General features: G+C 32.9%; 2 protein-coding genes across 4 annotated transcripts; one reads left to right on the forward strand and one right to left on the reverse strand.

Annotated features, from left to right (window-relative positions):
- The first annotated feature begins 11,810 nt into the window (after window positions 1–11,810).
- LOC105786150 (E3 ubiquitin-protein ligase RZF1) lies at window positions 11,811–14,215 on the forward strand. 3 transcript variants are annotated; one of them, XM_012612469.2, is made up of 2 exons: window positions 11,811–13,034; window positions 13,278–14,215. In XM_012612469.2, exons 1-2 carry the CDS (start codon window positions 11,876–11,878, stop codon window positions 13,316–13,318), a joined length of 1,200 nt encoding a protein of 399 aa, XP_012467923.1. In that variant the 5' UTR covers window positions 11,811–11,875; the 3' UTR covers window positions 13,319–14,215. The 3 variants fall into 3 exon arrangements, with proteins under 3 accessions (XP_012467923.1, XP_012467922.1, XP_012467924.1); XM_012612468.2 differs by having other exon boundaries at window positions 13,275–14,214; XM_012612470.2 differs by having other exon boundaries at window positions 13,591–14,213.
- Window positions 14,216–16,988: 2,773 nt separating this feature from the next.
- LOC105786151 (ethylene-responsive transcription factor ERF014) lies at window positions 16,989–18,018 on the reverse strand. Its single transcript, XM_012612473.2, has one exon. It carries the CDS (start codon window positions 17,923–17,925, stop codon window positions 17,293–17,295), a length of 633 nt encoding a protein of 210 aa, XP_012467927.1. The 5' UTR covers window positions 17,926–18,018; the 3' UTR covers window positions 16,989–17,292.
- Between the last annotated feature and the right edge of the window lie 3,644 nt (window positions 18,019–21,662).

The raw sequence follows: 21,662 nt of genomic DNA on the forward strand, positions 1-21,662 counted from the left end.
TTGTTGTTGTTGTTGTTGTTGTTGTTGTTCTTGTTGTTGTTGTCATTATTGTTATTTTATGGTTTTATTATTTCATTTATTTGCATATTTTATTCCAAATTGTGCCTTTAAATCTCGTTTATGTTTTAATTCAGTTCTTTACTTTCAATATTTTTTATAAACTATTTTTCCTTACATTATTTATGTATTTATTTGTTTTTTTAAGTTGGTGTTGTACTTTTTATATGCATACATTGGCATTATTAACATTGTTATTATTTATTTTATTTATCTTTCGATTATTCTTATTAATGTTAGAGTAGTATATTATATGATTCTCGTAAATTGTCCTTATTATTTTCATTATTTTTATTTCTTAATGCAACATTTCATTCATGTATTATTTTAAATATTACACATTTTATCCGAATTTGTAAAAATATAAAATTAGAAAATAAGTAATATTTCGTATTTTGGAATTGAAAAGTCGTTCCCTAACTTATAGGGTTTCGATTTTTTCTGATAAATCCAAATATACGAACCATTTTTCAAAAACACATTTTCAAAATTATCTCGGGAATTAAAAAAATCGATTTCTAACTTATGGAATATGATTTCTTTTCTAAAACCTAGATAATCAAAAATTTCTAAAAATAAATAAAATTTTCGGCATTTATTCTCGTTTCGGGATTTAAGATTATATCGTAACTCACAGGGAATTCTTTCTCTCGATTAACGTGAAATACGCCCATTTTAAATTCTTTTAGGTGATTTTAACAAAAGGATCGTGTTTTAAGTCTCATCAAAGTTTTCAACTTTCGACAGTAAAACATTAATTAATCAATTAGGTACCAATTTTGGGCGTGACGAGAGTGCTAATCCTTCCTCGCACGTAACCGACTCCCGAACCCGTTTTTCTTGAATTTCATAGACCAAAATCATTGTTTTAGTAAAATTGAAACGTTTTGTTAAAATGATTGAATTGCAAGGTGATCCGATCACACCTCATCAAAAAGGATTGGCGGCGACTCCCATATTCGTTTTCGTTTTTCAAAATCCAAGTCGACCCTTTTTACAAAAAAATAGTTTCGACAGCTTGGCGACTCCACTGGGAACCAAATAAGAGAGTCAAGCCACGAGTCGATTATTTCTTATCTTTTTGTCAAAAGTTGATAATTTAGTTTAAATTTACGATCCTTTCGTTGCATTTTATTTTTATAGTTTGCATCATTGTGCTATATTTGCTTTGTTTGTTTAAGTCTCTCGACATATTTTTATATATTGTATTTGCATAACCGTTCGGTTATACCCTTTTTAAGTGGAAGTGAGAAACTATTCCTTCGTGAGGTCTTGACCTCCATACAGGATAGTGGTTTGCTTTCGAGATACATCCGTACCTATGTCTTCGTGAGATTTTCATCTCCGTGCAGCCATAAGGAAATGTATTCCCCTGAACTGAACTCGGCCCATATAAGCCTATAATGGGTGAGGATCGAGGAATCTGCTGGTTCGGGTACCTTTACTTTAGAACTGAACCCTATATAGAGAGCCTTAAGAGCCCACCCTAGGTAGAACCGCACCGAACCCCTTACGGTCATCCAAAGAGGTACTTTTTTCGTTATTTATGTTTTTACCGACGTATTTTCTTTTGTTTTGATTATGATTGCATTGCATTTTCATCATAGAAAAGAGGTGTTGATTCACGTTCAGTTGCTAAGTAGAGAGCTTGTCATGGAAAATGGATTTCTTGATAAAGTGAAAGACAATGCGGTCGTCCGAATACGGTCCGAAAAAACGTAACGAAGGAAGGGTGATATTCTGATGAATGAGTACATGACTTTGCTTCGTTGCCCAAGGATTCAAGCTAACAAAGATTATTCGAGAGTCGCTAACGAAGCTAACGAGTATCACGAGGATGAGTGAACACTGGGTCGTGGCTTAGATCAAACAAAAAAAAGGAGATAGATGAGGCACCCATTTGAAGAGTTCACGAGATTCGATCTTAACATACGGATATGAGGAAAAGGATCGATGTATTCACTTTGAGTATTAGGGCAAGGCCGTATATGTATGTATCCGCTTTATGTAAAGAAACTTATTTTCTAGTAAAGTTGTTCTAATGGAATTGAACTAGAATCAACGCCTTTTTGCATACATCTTTTCCATTCATTAACATTACATTTCATTGCATACAATAAATTTTCTAAAATCCAAAAGTGCGTCGAGTTTAGAACTCTAGTATAGAGTCTGATGGATGATAAAGAATTGAAATTCTTTGAAGATATCGATGGTTCGGAAGGGAAAGATACTTGTGCCTTTGAAGAAGGAACTAAAAAACAAAAACAAAAAAAACCTATCAGGAATTTATTCCTACATCCCTAGAAGCGTTCTGAACAATTGGACTGTAGAGGAGATTCTTGTAGTTTTTAGGACCATTGTGGAGTAATGTCTAAAACACGCTTATTGCTCTAAGCCTAGGAGCAATAAGAATCCTTTTGTGAGATAAGCCTATGTCCAACATATTTATTTCAATAAAATGCATCTTTGTTTATCACTTCGAGCAAATATTCTTTTATTATTTCCATTTCATTTATAATCATACCATACAAATAAATATTCTTAGATTTTCTTGTTTTTTGGATCTTCCTTCGTCCCTATAACAGGTCTCCAGATATCTATGATATGAGTGACTCTACTATTGACTCAGAACCTCTTTTTGAGCAAAATATGTGTCTAGAGGAACCATAGGACTTTGAAGATGACCGAGACTGTAACTTATCTCCTGATCTGTTAAGAATGATAAAACAAGGTGAGAAACATATCCTACTTTATAAAGAATCAATGAAATCCATGGCCTTTTCTCTATATGGGGCATGGATGTCATTGAACCGATCTCGCCAAAAGCTTCTGGCGGTCATCAATTCATCTTTATGGTCGTCGATTACTTCACTAAGTGGGTGGAAGCTGTTATATATGCCAATGTCACCAGGCCAACAGTCATCAAATTCTTTAAAAAAAAGAAAAAAAAAAGAAAAGAGAAATCATATGTCGATATGGAATGCCAAAAAGGATCATACCTGACAATGCACTAAATTTAAACAACAGCACGATATTAGAAGTTTGCAGTCTGTTCAAGATTAACAGCATGTCACCCCAAAATGAACGGTACAGTGGAGGAAAAAAAAACAAAAAAAATAAAAACCTCTACCAAGGCAACGCCTTTCTCTTTGACTTATCGCGATTTTTCCCATTGAAGTCGAGATTCCTTCTCTTTGAGTTTTTTTTTGGATCCAATCCCAATTGAAGAGAAAGGTTCAAAGTTATCTGTCATGGTCAAATGTACCAAAAGCAAGTGATGCAAGCTCACCAAAAAGGTTCGCCCTAGAGAATTGCATGAGGGGAACCTGGTATTGAAGAAGATCCTTCCCATACAAAAGGACTTCAGAAGAAAGTGGATGCCAAATTAGGAAGGACCTTATGTGGAAGGCTTTATCTGGAAAAGCATCGATATTGACCAAGATGGATGGCAAGAACCTACCTAATCCTGTGAATTCTGATTCAAGCAAGAAATACTTCACTTAAAAAAAAGAAAAAGAAAAAGGAGAGGCCAAGGTGAAAACTCGCAAAAGGGTGCCTTGAGACCAAATGGGTTTTGAGTTGAAAACCTAGGAATAAGCAATTCAAATTTTTGATCAAATGTGAGGCATGTGGTAGTCTTGTCCTCTCCGAATTAACAAGAATGAGGGATGCTACATCTTGGGGCATCAATAAAGTCTTCTAGGACTTCTAAACACATATCAAGTTTATAAGGGTCCTCGAGAAGTTTTGTGCAGAGAAGCTCATGCTACGATATCTGGGGCACCTATTTTCATCTTATTCATTTCGTATCTTAGCAAAATTTGCTATCTTGATTAATTTATTCACTTCGAGCTTTGCTCTCAATAAAATTCCATCTTGTCCATTGTGTTAATCTTTTTCGAGCATTTTCATTGAAATAGCGATTAATGGACTGATAATATTCAAGCAAAAGGAGTTCTGCATATTACTCTAGAAGCTTCTAAATAGTACGATGACCTGAAATAGGATTATTATTTAGAACTAACCAAACTTCAGGGTTGGAAACATTTGAGAAAGAATAGTCTAAATTATGGCTATTTTTTCGGGTTTTCTGTTAGAGATACCAGCTGAACAAGAAGGTAGGGTAATGCGTCAGTGATAGAACATTGATGAACAACGAGCGATGACAGCCCAAACATTAAAAAGGGATCATTCTCATGATATTCTACATTCATACAAATATCATTCATACACATCTAGTTGGGAGCATTTGATTCATTCTGATCATAACATCCTAATTACTAGGCATAAATAGGTCCATAAAATGGACTCTATAGGTCATGTTCCCTAGAGAACAAATCGGTGAAACCACAGGTCTTATCTCCCTGAAGTTGTAGTGGAGCAGACTGAAGATAGCAAATATCATTTCCCTGAAGTTGTAGTGGAACAGGTTGAAGTTACCAATTCTTATCTCCTTGAAGTTCTAGTGGAGTAGATCGAAGCTACAAATCTTTTATCCTTGAAATTACATTGGAGCAGATCGAAGCCACAATCCTTATCTCCCTAAAGTTGTAGTAGAGCAGGATAAAAATACACAAACCTTATCTCCCTAAAGTTGCAGTGGAGCAAGTTGAAGTTACCAATTCATATCTCCTTGAAATTCCAGCGGAGTAGATCGAAGCTACAAATCTCTTCTCCCTAAAATTACATTGAAGCAGATCGATGCCACAATTCTTATCCCCCTGAAGTTGCAGTGGAGCAGGATAAAAATATACAAACCTTATCTCCCTGAAGTTATAGTGGAGCAGATTGAAATTACCAATTCTTATCTCTTTGAAGTTGCAACGGAGTAGATCAAAACTACAAGTTTCTTCTCCCTGAAATTACATTGGAGCGGATCGAAACACCAGTTCCTATACCCCTGAAGATGCGGTGAAATGGAATAAGGCTACTTGAAAGAAAGAATCACCATAAAGTCAAGATTTGACAAGACCAGGAAAATTTGGCCTCTTTAAAGTCTTTGCTCCATTCTCGTTACACGACAATGAACAAAGAGAGGCAGCTGTAATAGGCCAATTTTGGCCTAGGCCCAAATCACAATTATAAAACACAAAATAAACCAAAATAATAGTCCACAGTTTATTTACCACATATGCAGCCCAATATGCATTAAACCCAAAAGCCCAATTTACAAACCCAAACACTAAAAAAACCCTAGACGGCCCAAGTGGCCCACTATCCTAACATTTTCAGAAAAAGAACCTAACCGTAGCCCCCTTTTCAGCTGCTGCCGCCGCACCTTTCCCACGCGCGCCTCCGTACCGCCACGTCGTCCTCTATACACAGCTAGCCCTTGTACCTGCAAAACAAACATGCAGACACAGAGGCGAAGAAAGGATAGCATTGTATTTTTCTTTTTTCTTTTCGGCTATAAAAAGCCACAAAAATCGAATGTAAAATTTTACGGAGAGATTCAATACAAAAATCAAAAAAATTCAAACGCGAAAAAGAGACTTCGAGGGTAGTTTATTTCTTTGTTATTATTCTTTTTTTTTCTTTTCTTCGTTTTCATTTTTAGAAAGAAACCTAGAAAATAAAAAAGGGACTGAAAACTTACCCTTTTGTCGCATTTTGCACCATCGTGGGAGGCCGAGGTTCGTCGTTTTCGATGGAAAAACGACGCCCTTTTGGGGTTGGGGAGTCAAAAAGCCGAAAAATGACCTTTTTTGACTTTCTAGCCACTGTGGATGGCGACGCTGTCGCCAACGACAGGCGACCGCCGACGACCGGTGGCTACCACGGCAGTCCGATGGTCGGAGCCATGGCCGTAGAGGGGAGTTGAGAGAGAGGGGGAGAGTGTTTTCTGACTTTTTTTAGAGAAATGGGAGAAATAAAAATTTAAAAAAAATTAGTTTTTATAGAGAATCGAAACGACGCCGTTTTGGGCCTTAACCTTAGTGGCCAAAACGACGTTGTTTCACCCTTTTAACCCGCACATTGACCAGACTCGCAGGAGGATCCGCGTATTTTTGTGGAAGGGTCTATTTGCGCGTTAAATCCTTCCGCATTTTTTAATTGTTTTCATCTAATCCTTTTTTATTTTTTTATTTTTTTCTAATTTGTACTCCAAATTTTATTTCATTTTCAATTTAGTCCTAGCAAAACTGCGCGTTTCAGAGGGCAGAGATATTTCCCTAGTTGGTCCCTCTGAGTTATTCGCGCCTTTCAAATGGGTCATCTACCTTATTTTCATTCTCGATTTTTACCTAGATTTTCGATTAAACTTCAATTTAGTCCTTTTGCGCTTATTTTACTATAATTTTAGCCCCTCTTATATCCATAAACTTATTTTATTAGGATTTAGGCTCTTAATTTTATTTCAATGTCAATTTAATCCCCAACTATCTCTGTCTAGGCTTATTTTCTTTTTGTTGTGTTTTATTTATTTTATTTATTTGCTTGCCATTTCTTTTTATTTTGATTTTTGTATTTAATGATGTTTTTATTTTATTTATTTTGTTCTTAACTTCCATTGTTATTGTTATTGTTATTGTTGTTGTTGTTGTTGTTGTTGTTGTTGTTATTGTTATTTTTATGGTTTTTATTATTTCATTTATTTACATATTTTATTCCAAATTGTGTCTTTAAATTTCGTTTATGTTTTAATTCAGTTTTGTACTTTTAATTTTTTTATAAACAATTTTTCCTTACAGTATTTATGTATTTATTTGTTTTTTTAAGTTGGTGTTGTCCTTTTATGTGCATACCTTAGCATTATTACCATTGTTATTATTTATTTTATTTATCTTTCGATTATTCTTATTAATGTTAAAGTAGTATATTATATGATTCTCGTAAATTGTCCTTATTATTTTCATTATTTTTATTTCTTAATGCAACATTTCATTCATGTATTATTTTAAATATTACACATTTTTACTCGAATTTGTAAAAAATATAAAAATTAGAAAATAAGCAATATTTCGTATTTTGGAATTCGAAAAGTTGTTCCCTAACTTACAGGGTTTCGATTTTTTCCGATAAATCCAAATATACGAACCATTTTTCAAAAACACATTTTCAAAATTATCTCGGGAATTAAAAAAGATCGTTTTCCAACTTACGGAATATTATTTCTTTTCTAAAACAGAGATAATAAAAAATTTCTAAAAATAAATAAAAATTTCGGCGTTTATTCTCATTTCGGGATTTAAGATTATATCCTAACTCACGGGGTATAATTCTTTCTCTCGATTGACGTGAAATACGCCAATTTTAAATTCTTTTAGGTAATTTTAACAAAAGGATCGTGTTTTAAGTCTCATCAAAGTTTTCAACTTTTGACATTAAGACATTAATTAATCAATTAGGTACCAATTTTGGGCGTGACGAGAGTGCTAATCCTTCCTCGTACGTAACCGACTCCCGAACCCCTTTTTCTTGAATTTTGTAGACCAAAATCATTGTTTTAGTAAAATCGAAACGTTTTATTAAAACGATTGAATTGCAAGGTGATTCGATCACACCTCATAAAAAAAGATTGGTGGTGACTCCCATATTCGTTTTCGTTTTTCAAAATCCAAGTCGACTATTTTTACAAAAAAATGGTTTCGACATAATTTATTATTATATTTAATTTTTTAAAATATTTTATATAACATTAATTTTATAAATAATGTATATCAATTAATTAAAACATATTTAAAATTTATATTTTATGTACCATTATATTAAATTATTTAAATATTATATAACTTAAATAATTTTTAACTTTCCACCATCTTGTCTAAAAATGACATTTTAACCTTCAATCACTTTTTTTTTTTACAATAATGGAGAACACTAAAAACACACTTTTTTTACTGAATTTTTCTACCATACTTTTCAATGGAGAACTAGCCCCTTAGGCACATAAAAATAACGATTAATTTATTTTTCTGCTAAGCAATGGTTCCATGCTGGGGCTTGAATTTTTTTTTATCTAAATTAATTTTGAACTTAAAATTGTTTTGATATTGAGATTTAAACTAGGCAATTATATCGACATGTATAGGGGCTTGGATTTTTTTTCCAAGTTTTCATACATATGCTTAACAATTGTTCTCCTATTGAAGCCTAAACTCTTTTTTACTCCAACTATTTTTTAAAGAAATACTAAGGACTAACTTGGACAAAAAAAGTCCAGCTCCAATACGAGAATAATTGTTAAGTTAAAAAATTAACCTGGACAAAAAGAAAAATTTAGATCCTAATGTGAGAACACTTGTCAATTCCAAACCCTAAATGGCGTATTAACCATATAAAAAACAAGCTCTCTTAAACATGCATCATTGCTTTCCACAATTAGGTTAATGCACTTTTTGAGGCACGAACATAAAAATTATTTCCGCATTAGGGTTGAACTTTTTTTGAGTCCAATTTAGTCTTTAATATTTCCTTGAAAAAAATTGCATAAAAAATTCAAGCTTTAAAGTGGGAACAATTGTCAAGTTTAAGGACAAATTTAGACCTAAACGAAATTCAAGCTATAATATGAGAGTAGTTACCAAGTTCAAGGACTAATTTGAATAAAAAATTTCAAACAAATTCATGGACTAACTTGAATTAAAAAATAACAATTGCTAAGCTCAAAAAGTGGATTACCCCTTCACTATCTTGAAGAATGAAATCAAATGATAATTTAGCTATTCTGCAAAGTTTTATCGATAAACAACAGTTCCTGCGACAATATATGTATTGCAAATGCTAATTTGCTACACTAATGCATACTAGTACATCAAGTTCAAAACAGAAAATGGAGAGCAACATTATACATGCAAGGTTCCAAATGTTCATATTCATACAAAAAACCCAGATCTCACAGAGATGTCTGATCATGTCAACTAAAATTATAATACTAAGTATTATACCCCAACTAAGAAAAACTAGGTGAAACCAGAAGTATGAAGAAAAGATTGTGTATCGCATGAGATGGGAGAACATAGAGCCTGACCTCTCGACCAAACTGGCAATCTCCGAGCATATGTAAAGCATTCTTACTAGTATAATCACATATTATACAAGCTGTATCCACATATTAAACAAACTGGCGTCGTTTCTTTGTAGCCCCTCCACGTTTCGAATAACCAACCAAATGCGGTCGTTGATCCCAAGATTCCTTTATGTGAACATTATATGCACTCCTAATAGTAAGTTCACCATTAGTGGACCACTTCCATAAACCCTAACTGGGAGAAAGGTATATGTTGGAACCGATTTAAGCAGTAAATATTCACTATTTATTATTGTAGTAATTAATCGATTTAATTATAAATTGTATTAGTAGCAAATTATAATTAAAAATAGAGCATCAGGGATCAATAATGCAAATACAAAAAGTGTATTGAGGAGTTCATTAGAATGTTTAATAATTCAATGTTTCCATATATGCTTTCCTTCCTTCTTTTATAATATGAGTTAATTGCATTATGCATCCTCAAACTATAACCGTAATTATAAATTGGTCTCAAAACTTTAAAGCATTCTAAGTACATCCTCAACTATTGATGTTATATTAATAAGGTTCTTCCATTTCTAAAATTCATAATTTAACCGTTAAATGATACGACAAATCTTATGTGGTAAAGTTTAAAATGAAAAGTTAAAAATTATAAAAATGGGTATTGTAAAAATATTGATTTTGAGGTTTTTGAAGCTTTTACAAAAAGCTTTATTGCTCACCCTTTTTTTTCATTTTACTTTATTTTTAGTTTTTACTTTGAAATGTTATATGATAACGTTTTACTTTAAAATTTTCATTTTAAATTATGTCACATAAGATTTGACATGTAATTTAGCGATTAAATTAACGATTTTAATAATTGAAGGACCTGATTGATATAAAACAGATAGTTTGAGGATGTAATTAGAATGTTTTAAAGTTTGAAGGCTAATTTAGAATGAGGGTCATAATTTGGGGATGCTTGGTGCAATTAACTCATATTATATATGATTAGTTTTCTTACCCGATGCAAGAATTAATTTTGCAGAAAATTTTATAAATTTTTAAGATTTCACAGATAAAATTATTGTTTATAAATTGGTTTATGATATATTATTGTGTATATTATGAAGAGCAGCCCAATTATTGTCGGACTATTGTAAAGAAAAAACGACTTGAATTACGCTATATTTTCGCGCAAATTGTAATAAGAAAATCTTTTATTTTTTAAATAAAACAAAAATTAATAAAAAATTATATATAAAATTTTTATTGGAGGTAATTAGATTGTTTGAGTAAATCTTATAAATTGTTTATAATTCCTTATTCTAAATGGGTATTTATGAAAATAATTTATTTATTTTTGGTATTTTTATTTGTTTTATAACTCACGTTTAAGATTTGTAATTTTCTCTTCTAATAATGTCATTTTTAAAGTTGGAATATAACCTGCCTTAACACTACATCCAGCATTTATTGGTGGAAATAATTTTATACTTTATTGTTTTACAAATTATTTTATAAAAGAAATGTTTATAAGTTTTTCATATTTATATTTTTATACAAAGTTTTACTTTTTATTTGCTTTTCTAAATTAAGTATTATGGAATATTGGAATGGTCTTCGCCTATTCTTTGTATTGGGCTGATTTTTATTTTAGAATAAATTACAGTGTAAAAATTTAAGAGTTAAAATTTAGAATTTAGTTTTTTACTTTTCAATTCAAAATTTAGGTCCATTTGTTAACACTATTCGAACTCTTTTGTGTTAGTGTGGCTTTTTGAAGAAAATAAAATAAATTTGGTATCCATGTACCCAAAAAATATCATAACGGATCTGAATTTAATAAAAAATTTAATAGTGCTAATAATTCTTAAAATTTACATCATCGTTTTAATTATAATAAAATATTTAGACTAACTAATGACATTATAAAAGTTGAGGTATCAAATTATGTCAAAATTAAAGTATATAAATTAAATCTAAATTTAATTTTGAATGAAATATAAGGATCAAATTGAAATTTACCCATTAAAGATGTATTTTGGTTTCACTTTAGAGAAAACAATGAAATAAATATTTGGAGAGGAAGAATTAAAGTGATATGAAATTGGAGAAGAAATAATTACATTAATGTATGTAGTTTATAAATAAATTTGTTTAAAAGCAAAAAAAAAAAAAAAGTTCTGATTCTTCTTTCTTCAGGTCTCATAGGAGAATCAACAACAGCTACCCAGAAAGACCCTGTTTCTTCTGCTCATGATGATGGGTCTGCCCAAATCACCCCCCATCCCTTACAGCTACAGCTAAGCTCCCAAATCACCCAAAACATCTTAGGCTTAATTAATGCTGGTGATGAGGTGATGCTTATGAACCCAAATTACCATTGCATCAAATGATGTATTGGTTTTTACTGATGATGCCATCCCTTCCTGGACAGTGGCTGAATTACAGGGTGGAAAATTTTCCACTTGACTTGGGGGGTGGGGCAAGCACACTCATTCCTTATGTAACTAAGAATAAATACATAAGCAACAAACCTAAATTTTTTATTAGTTTATTGCTAACATAAAATTGGTGTTGGTGTTTGTTCTCTTTCCAGGGAAGTTAACCATTAAATTCCCCCGGAAATTCAAAAATATTATTTCATAATAACACAAAAGGCTGGAAAACCTTCCAATGACAAAATCCCTTTTCCAAAAACTTTTCTCATCCTTTCCTTTGCATGGAAGATAACAATGTGAACTAAGACCCTGGAAGGCCATAAATAAACACATCAAGAAAAGAAAGAAAAACCCAGAAAGACAGAATTGCTTTGTGCAACCCTAGAAAGCCATACTTTTCTGCATATCTTGGTTCATGTACAATAATATATATGATGGTTTCGTAACCCTTACCCAAATAAATCAAAAGAAAAGAAAAACATCTGAAAACCAGAAGAAGAACATGTCTCTAAGCCCACCTAGAGCTAGGGTCAATGGGGTAGATGGGGCCAATGGGGCTAATGGGGCCAATGGTGCAGCCCCTGGGAGGAACTACCAGCATTACTGGTGCTACCAGTGCCATCAATTTGTTCGGATTGCCTCTACGAATCCTCCGGAGGAGGTTGTCTGCCCCTTATGTTCTGGTCGGTTTGTTTGCGAGATGGAAATCAACAGGCCTAGGATGGTTGTTGACTTCACTGCTTTTGATCCATCCCCTGAAGCTCGTCTGTTGGAAGCACTCTCTCTTTTTATGTATCCTCCAATCAGGCTATTCGGTCTTGGTATTTCTGATAACCAAGAACCTCAGGGCAGGCGTTGGTTGAGACGTCCGAACAATTTACTAGAATCCGAAGGTGAAAATTTGCCTCGGGAGCGTCTTCGTAGGCGCAGAAGCCGCAGTTTAGATGGAACTAATGATAGAGAACAAGAACCTGAATCTCTAGGTCGTCCTAGGACTTGGATTATTGTTCGGCAGCCGGGCTCTTTTAGCCTACCCGAAGCTGAACCAACTTTGCCACATGAAATCCCTGCACTCCCTGCCCCTGGTCTTGATCCAAGGAACTTCTTTTTCGGAACCGGACTAAATGAGTTGATTGAACAACTGACACAAAATGACAGGCCAGGTGTACCCCCAGCCCCGGAGTCAACTATCCATGCGATTCCGACTGTAAAAATCACGGAATCGCATCTACGCGACGACTCGCAATGTCCAGTGTGTAAGGAGGAATTCAAGGTTGGTGGAGAGGCAAGGGAGTTGCCTTGTAACCATATATACCATAGTGATTGCATTGTGCCTTGGTTAAGGCTTCACAATTCTTGCCCTGTTTGCCGCCATGAGTTGCCGGTTAGCAGTACCGATGAACAATTGCCGGTTAGCAGTACCGATGAACTATCTAGCAGTGACTATTTTTCCGAACCCGAGGTTTCTTCCAACGACGGTAGAAGATGTTGGAGGCTTAGGCAACTGGCTAGCAATTTGTGGCCTTTCCATCGGAGGCATCGGAGAATTAGCCCACAGACTGACGTGTCTCCTGGTAATGAAAATTAATTCCAAGTGATTTCATTTTATAAATGCAATATATATTGTATTAATCAATTAAATAAGATGAGGCCTGAACTTGATTTAATTTTGTGAAAACATTAAGCCGTGCAAAGATGATCATGAAACAAATATTATGCTCAGTTAATTAGACTTTTATGATGCAGCCATTGATGCAAATCATATATTATTGCTATTTATAGACACTGAAATCCTGTTTGACTATGTTTTCCAGCAGTTGAACTTGAATCAAGGTCGCATCGTTGCTGTATTCTTTAGGATTTTATAGGCAGCTATTCACTTCAAAATAACTGTCTGTAAAATCACTAAAAGCTGCAAAACATCAGTTTCATCATCTCTCTCAAATACTTGTTTTAAGGAACACAATGTCGATTTGATTCAACCGAAAACTAGTGAATTATCGGAACTAAAATGTTTATCTTTTAAGCTCTTTATATTAAAAATGTGATCAATTTAATCTTCAATCTCTTTTTTTTTTTGGAATAAGAAGTGAAATAACACAGTGCAAATATGCCGCTAAACCATGACAGCAGTAGCGCGATTATAAGGCGCTCCATCTCGATCACGATCAATCAAAGGCCGGAGAAACCCAGGAATAACAGCCACGACTTGAACGGGTGGTGGAGCATTCACCCCTGCTTTCGCTAAGCTATCCGTTACTTGGTTAGGCTCGCGCAAAATATGCAGGAATCGAACATGCCAAGGCCTTTCCAGCAGCTTCGACATGACCCACACTAAAACCATGCTCCCATCCATTTTTTAAACAATATTGGTGCTGTAATATCTCCATTTACAATCAACAGCGAGGTTGAAAATTTTCTTAAAAGGTGAGAAGTAAATTATAAATGTTTGAGGGAGTTAAAATGTAAAGGGACTATCTGTTTTCTATCGTGTACAATGAACTTACACAGATCTTAGACTACTGTAAGTCCGTTCATGTCGGTAAAGTGCCTAAGCAAACGAAGCGAGTCCAAGCATTTAGTTTATTTTTCCCACGAACCTGATCGACATTAACACAAGCACGGAATCCATGTAAATTCATCATATACCGCAATAGAAGAAATGAAGACCACAATGAAGGCCCAGAAAAGTGAATGAACAAAAGCTGCCGCCGGCGATGAAAAATAGAATAAAAACAGATGACAGCAAAAGAACATAAATTTAAATATCTAAAGAGCCCGTACACTTAAAAAAAAAAATCAAGGGTGTGTTTGATTAATATAAAACTTTCAGTTGTTAAATAAGATAAGTAACGGTTATTTAAGAGATAAAAAGTACAAAATTGATTTATTTTATTAAAAATTAAAATAAATTATTTTTAAAAATGAAATAATTAAATTACCATCTATTTTTATTCAAAATTATCTAGAATAATATAAAATATTATATTAATAATATTAAAATTTTAAAAATATTTTTAAATTAATATTTACTTTTATCAAATAATATAATTATATTTTGTATCATTATTTATTAATTTATCAAACAACTTTTAATACAAATTCAACAAATATAAAATTTAGCAATAAAATTTCAGTTTATCAAACGCACATTAAATCTTCCTGAAAAGAAGTTATATCCAATTGAGCATTTGAATGTTGAAAATCCTATCAATTAAGCCCTTTGGTTGTTAATGTAAGGGTTTTTGTTTTTAATTTAGTTTATTTTTCCATATATCATGTGAGTATTTTTTTTCTTTAAAAAGTTTTAAAAGAGCATAAAAAATATAGAAAGTTATAAAAATTACAAAATATAAGAAATTACAGAAAATTATTTAAAAAATAGGAATTTACAAAAAATTATATAAAATGATATAAAATTACGAAAATATATAAAAACTATAAATATTTTTCTAATTAGTATTAACAATTAAAAATATTATAAAACAAATTTAAAATATATGAAAAAAAAAAGTATAAAAAATATTCGTCCCTAATATTACTATCTATTCCTCAACCCCCACCACCTGAGAAAACTTTAGTTGATTCGTCCTTTCACCATTGTGTTGTTGATCTTTGTTGTGTTCGTTCACGTGGACTTCTTGAATGTTTGCATTGCTCACGAGTGTTCTCTCTCCCACTATCGTAAAAACCCGTTAACTATCATGAATATCATCAACGACAATGCTATCGCAAACAATGATAGTGCTGCCATTTTCAACTAGGTTTTCATCAATTTCTGTTGTGATTTCTATATATATTTTGATCAATCATGATGATGATAAAATGATGATTGTGAAAGAACTAATAAGGTGGTGAAATAGGTTGGGAGGACAAACCACAATTTAAGGATATATACAAAATTTTAGATTTTTTATATTTATATATATTTATAATTTTTTGTAAATTAACAACTCTTTTATTATTTTTAAATTTTTTTTATTTAAACAAGTTATTCAACCATGAATAGATGAATTAAAGCAAAATTATCAATAAACCACGGTATTTGACATGGTGGTTACTCACCTCGTGCATTAACTATATGGTTGGAGATTTGATTCTCACTCATAGTAGTGAAACACATTTCGTGACTAACTACTTATCTCTTCGAATAGCACCAAAATATTATAAAAAAAAAAGAGTTAAATTCTGAAGAAAATATATGTTTAATAGCAAAACCACGTATCTATAACAAATATTGTCCTAAAATTATAAGATCTAAATTCAAATATTATCCGAATTCAAAATATGTAAATTCAATGTTGCGAATTTCAAAAACAGAGGATTTTCCTATAGAAAACTTTGATTTGCTCAACTTCCACAACAACTTCATCTATACAGAGTCTGAGTGGGACCAAAGATCCAAAATTTAGACCCCAGCATCCCATATGTTGAATACAGAAGAGATGGGGTCCCTCTCAATAGACATAGTCCAAAGTGAGCAGATTAGAGATGAAAGCAATGAACCAGGAGGGAGTACCAAATACAATGTAGAAGAAACAATTGGGGATGGGAACCCATGCCTTCCATTCCACTACAGGACAACACCTATGGTTCACACACTTGGATAATGCTCAATGTAATTTGGCCTAAATCACCTATATAATATATATCCTTCTTGCTTGTTTAACAACCCCATTTCATCACTTATGTTGCCTCTTAATCAGTTATATATGTATACATATGTTGATATGCAAATATAAAAGAATTTTAGAAATTAATTTAAAATATTAAAATTTTATAGCAATCAGTTATAATAACTATAATAACACTTGAATTACTTATTACCTATGCTCAGTTATGAAAGATTGTCAGTTTTTGTCATGAAAAACCTCTACACTTGTAAAGGCATGTCATGAACAAGTTAGCAACATCTAAATCTAGAGAAGATTTGGATGTTGGTGGTCCATTTACTATGATCTTATGGCAGATAGTATGAACTGTGAATTTTTTAATAAGAAAAACAGTAACACATATGGTTTCAAGTTTCAACAATGTCAATAGTTTCGGTAAAAGTATTATAAAAGTCTTTGTATTAGGAATTGGATTGTATTTTGTCCCCTCTACCTAAAAAATAGGTAAACTAGTCCTTGTACATTAGATTAAAGAGTAAATTAGTTCTTTCTTGTTAAAAATTTCATCCATTTATACTGTTAAAGACTGGTGTAGTTGATAGAATAACTAGATAGTGACATGTATAACATGCCACGAACACCTCATGCTGATGTATAATAATGGATTTTTAACAACAGAAATGGATACAATTTTTAATAGAAGAATTAGTTTATTCTTTGATTTAATGTATATAGATTAATTTACCTATTTTTTAAATAAAAAGAATAAAATATAATTTAACTCTTAATACAGTGTTTCCATTATAGTTTACCCCATTTCTAACAATAATAAACAATATAAACAAGGGTCTCCCTCACAGTTTCCAAAGGCCAGAGAAAGTAAATGGAATAGGTGTAGCATGAAACACCCTAGCATTTAACGAGAAAAAAACTTATTTCTTCCATTGATTATTGATAACATTGAAAATGACACACTTAATTTGCATAATTTATACATAAATTGAATGTATAAGTATAACCCCCCCTCCCATTGGAGAATCCAAAAAAATGTTTTCATCTCCGTGTGGGATTTCTTCTCCCTACACTAAAAAACACACTTGAATTAAATATATATGAAATATATGTCACTGTCAGTAACATCTTCAAGCAACAACTGAAGATCATCAATGAATAGGAATGGACAAAGAAAAAAAGAATGGTTAAATCCCTTGACTTTGCCTTAGGGAAAACTCCATAGACGAATATCACTTAATTCCTCATAAAAATCATCCATCACTGTCGGTGGATCAAATGGGACTAAGTTGAACATTTGATCAATGTACTTTGGAGATTGTAGGTCATCAAAGGAGGTGTACCATGGTTCCATCATGGAAATAGACTCAAGTGATTGTATCAGTGATACATCATCAACTTGATCAGACGGTGAAGAAGCCATTGATGGGGAAGAAACTAATGAGGATGGTGTAGGAGATACTGGTGCGGTGGTGCTACTGCTAATGCCATTGTCAGGGAAACTATTAGCTGCTGCGGCAGCAGCAACTCTTTGTATTGATTTAGGAGACATAATGGCATCAGGAATGTAATCAAGGGATGTGTTAGGGAAGTTGAGACTTGCAGAAGAACCTTTGAGGCATAACAGTGCAGCATCATAGGCTCTAGCAGCTGCTTCTGGTGTAGAATAAGACCCTAACCAAATCCTTGTTTTCTGATTTGGTGCCCTAATCTCTGATACCCAAGAACCCCAGCTCCTCATTCTTACACCCTTGTACTTCTTCTTGCATGATGATGATGACGGTGTCATTTGCTTTGATGCTTCTGCTTGTAATATCTTTTGTTGATCCCTTTTCACCATTGCCAACGACAAACTTTCAAGGAAAAAAAGATCAATATAAGTTGAGGATGAACAACTTGCAGTGTGTACTTGTTGAAGGATCAAATGCTTTTGGTTTTTCTTCTTTTAAAGAGATGAATGTGGGGTAGTATTTATAGATGGGGAAGGGGGGACGGGGGCTTAAGTTGGAAGATCCCTTGGTCAATCACTATGGTTCCACATATATGAATATAAAAAATAAACATAGAAATGGCTGACAGACAGATATTTTAAAGCTTTATATAAATGGAAATCGATATCACTTTCCTGCTATGGCTATGGCTGGCTGGTATAGTAAAATATTTTTAGGTAAACTATACCCATTAGTCATTAAATTATAGGTTAATTTTTGTTTTGATCACTTCACCAAAAAATATTATAATTTAGTCACTAAATTATTCAAAAAAATTTATTTAATTCACTAAGCAGTTAAATTTCTTTTAAAAGAAAGTTTTACCAACGAGTTTCAAGCTACAATTCAAAAATTGGTACGGTAGATCAATACCCGTCAACAGGTAGAAGAATCTACCTTAGATCCACGTCGATCTAACGATCAATGTTAGAGATTAGAGAAAAAAACCATTTAAATTCAGTCTACTGATTCGTGATGTCCTAAGTTGTTCATAAAAAAAAAAAAGCCTAAATTGTAGAAGAGAAGAGGAAAGAAAGTTTTTGATTGGTACAAGTATTGCAAACAAAGAAAGCCACGTAGCATTAATTTTAACACTCTAATAACTTAAATGAAAATTTTCAAATAGTATAGTGATTAAATTGTAACTTTTTTTAATTAAGTGTTAAAAATAAAAACTTACTCATAATTTAGTAATTAATGATGTAATTTATCCAATATTTTTATACCAAATGCAGTGAAGAAATGTCAATTTGCGAACCTCTTACTCAACCTACTTGTTGATTAGAGGTCAAATAGTTTATGTTCATTGACAAATTACAGCTAGAAACCATTTTTGAAACATTCAATATTACATCATTAATGTGGACAAGTTATTCCTTAAGACTTTCATTTGTAGAAAGATTTCATCAGCTTCAACGTATGCAATTAGTTTCCACATCCCAATGGCTATATCTCTGCTGTAACTTCTAATAGAAATGGCAGTTGAATTGGATTTAATGCACTTCAGGAACTCCACATGCAGACATGCAGTAATCAAAGACTAAAAATATTATTAAAAATTTGAAGTTAAAATGGCTGTTTGCAGAGTTTCTTAGACTTACCTAGCAAGCCACCTCCCACCCCAGTTGACACCCAGCAAACTTCTTTATTATTATTATTATTATTATGTTTTACTGTTCATGTCATGGCTAAATACCCTTTTCTTTATTTGATATATGCTAATATGTTTAGAGAAAATGGGGGAGAGAGAAACATAGGATTCTTCATAGGCACTTTCCAGAGTTTTTATTAATCAGCTGTTAGGGTGGATATATTTAAAAGATTTTAGAATATCATATCTTATATAGGTAGAAAAATGAAAAAGATTTAAGTATAACATGTATAATTGCTCTTATATGGATGTAAGGGAGAATGTTAGACATATTTTTTCATATTAATATTCAATTATAATTGAGATATGAAAAAAACACAATAAAACAGTCATTGCAAATGTAAGATATTTTTAAAAAGATAAAAGAAAGATAAAGGCAGGCAGAGCCAGCTATTGCTGCTCTGTCTCGCAGCTCTGAAACCGCGTCTCTCGGCCATCAGTTCTCATGCAAACATTAAAAAAAACTCAAATTTCTGTTTAAAGTATGTAGAGTGAATTAAAAAACACATGAATTATCAACCGTTTGAAGCTGTTTTGGTTAGCTGCTTAGGCATGCATGACTTGACTTTGTTCCCAAGTTTCTCACTGGGGTACTGCTAGTTGCACACCCAAAATCAACTACTGGTCTATTGCTTTTTGCCTGTCATGGGGGTGCACATGCGTTTCAACCTCTTTTTGGGGGACAAATTACCCTTTCTAATGTCAGGATTATGGACCAAAACACGTATATGGATGGGATGAGCCAAATTTTAGTTGGTTGTGTTTGGTCACGTAGACATTGTCAGGCAAATGGGCATTGATATGCCCAGCAATGTAGAAAGGTCAAGAAAGGCAGAAGATAAGGAAACTGTTTGTAAGGCAATAATGTGGAAATGAATACACATTCTACTGAACAGTAAGGCACTTGAAATTCCATTTTGGTCATGAACTTTATAGTTTTGAATACGTACAAGTATTAAGAAAAAGATAATAAAGTGTTTTGTATATCTGCATATGCAATAAAGTTTGATAATGAGGAAGGGCAGTGACAGACAGAAATATTAAGTAACGTGTACACGCTCTGAAATGCTGTTTCCAATGATAATTCATGTGGGAAAAAGAAATAGTATCGGCAACCCGTACAAATCTTGCGTCTCCCTGGTCTCTTTCCCATCCTGCTCATTGTCATACCCTTGGGAAAACACTAATAATAAATAATAAAAGAATGAATCAAGAAGGCATCCCTTTCTTAAATTAATTGTGAATTATCACCCACTATTTAGCGAATAATACCATCAACGACGACTGTCATATTAAGTTCATCTCATTTAATGATCTCAGTTTCACATACTCGGAAACCCTCGTAGAAGTCACATCTAAACAACTCCCCAAGCTTACTATCCTTTAGGAAGGTCATATCTGGTTCTGACCTTAAATCGATAAGTCATCATGAGATAGAAGCCTACTTAAGCCCTTCTCCATGGATACATTCCTCCTCCACGAAAAACGCCACACAAGCACTAAGTACTGAACTCTACTCTAGTGTCATTGGGACATTCCTCAACCATAAGCCTAGCAACTTTTTGCACCATTCACGCTCTCATTTTAACTGTGAAGTCCTCCATAGTGTGAACTGCGACAACTAGTCAGTAACAACTTTTGTATTGTAACAATTATTATTCAATCAAGTACTGCTGATGGTGCTGGCAGGATCAGATTTGCAATAAGCACATGCAATTTAAAATAATTTCGCTGCACATGCTTGAACAGCGTTTTTAATCTTAAATTTGTCAGAAATTAAGGAATGAAACAAGGGTTTAGTTTCTTGGAAATGAGAAGGTAATTTCATTTTCTATATTGACCACAGCATTTCAATTTTATATATAGAGGAGGAAGAAGTTGCAGTCTAATAATAGATAAAAGGGACTTCATATATATATATGTGCGTGTGTGTTTCAACTTGGATGAATTAATATATGAACCAACAAAGCCGAGTTGAGAAGTTTTTGTTTACTTGAGCTATTTCAACACCATTGACAAGCTTTTTTTACATAATTGCCAACAAATAAAACATTAATGAATGAAGATTCATGCTTCTTCCATCTCAAGTCTCATCAAATTTATAAAATTTTATTCTCTTTTGCTTGATTGCTTAACTGGCATATTGACAATACCGTACTCTCCCATCACAAATCCGTACGGGGTGTATCGAGGAAAGTGAGAACGAATTAATAATGAAAATTTTCAGCATGAATAAGGATATGGAGAATCGAGGCTGGCTTAGCCAACTGGAAAGTAGAGTGGACCAAAGTCCATCTTAGCATGAATATTGAAATGGGTAAAGGGATGGGCGAAAGTGCTGAGAAGGTTTACATTTTACAAAGGTGGTGAAGTATGTTGGATGATAGAGAGGCAACATCCATGTGGGTTAAGGACTTGCAATGGTACCATTGAATT

Source organism: Gossypium raimondii, chromosome 1 (assembly GCF_025698545.1).
Source record: "Gossypium raimondii isolate GPD5lz chromosome 1, ASM2569854v1, whole genome shotgun sequence".
Taxonomy (NCBI): Eukaryota; Viridiplantae; Streptophyta; class Magnoliopsida; order Malvales; family Malvaceae; genus Gossypium; species Gossypium raimondii.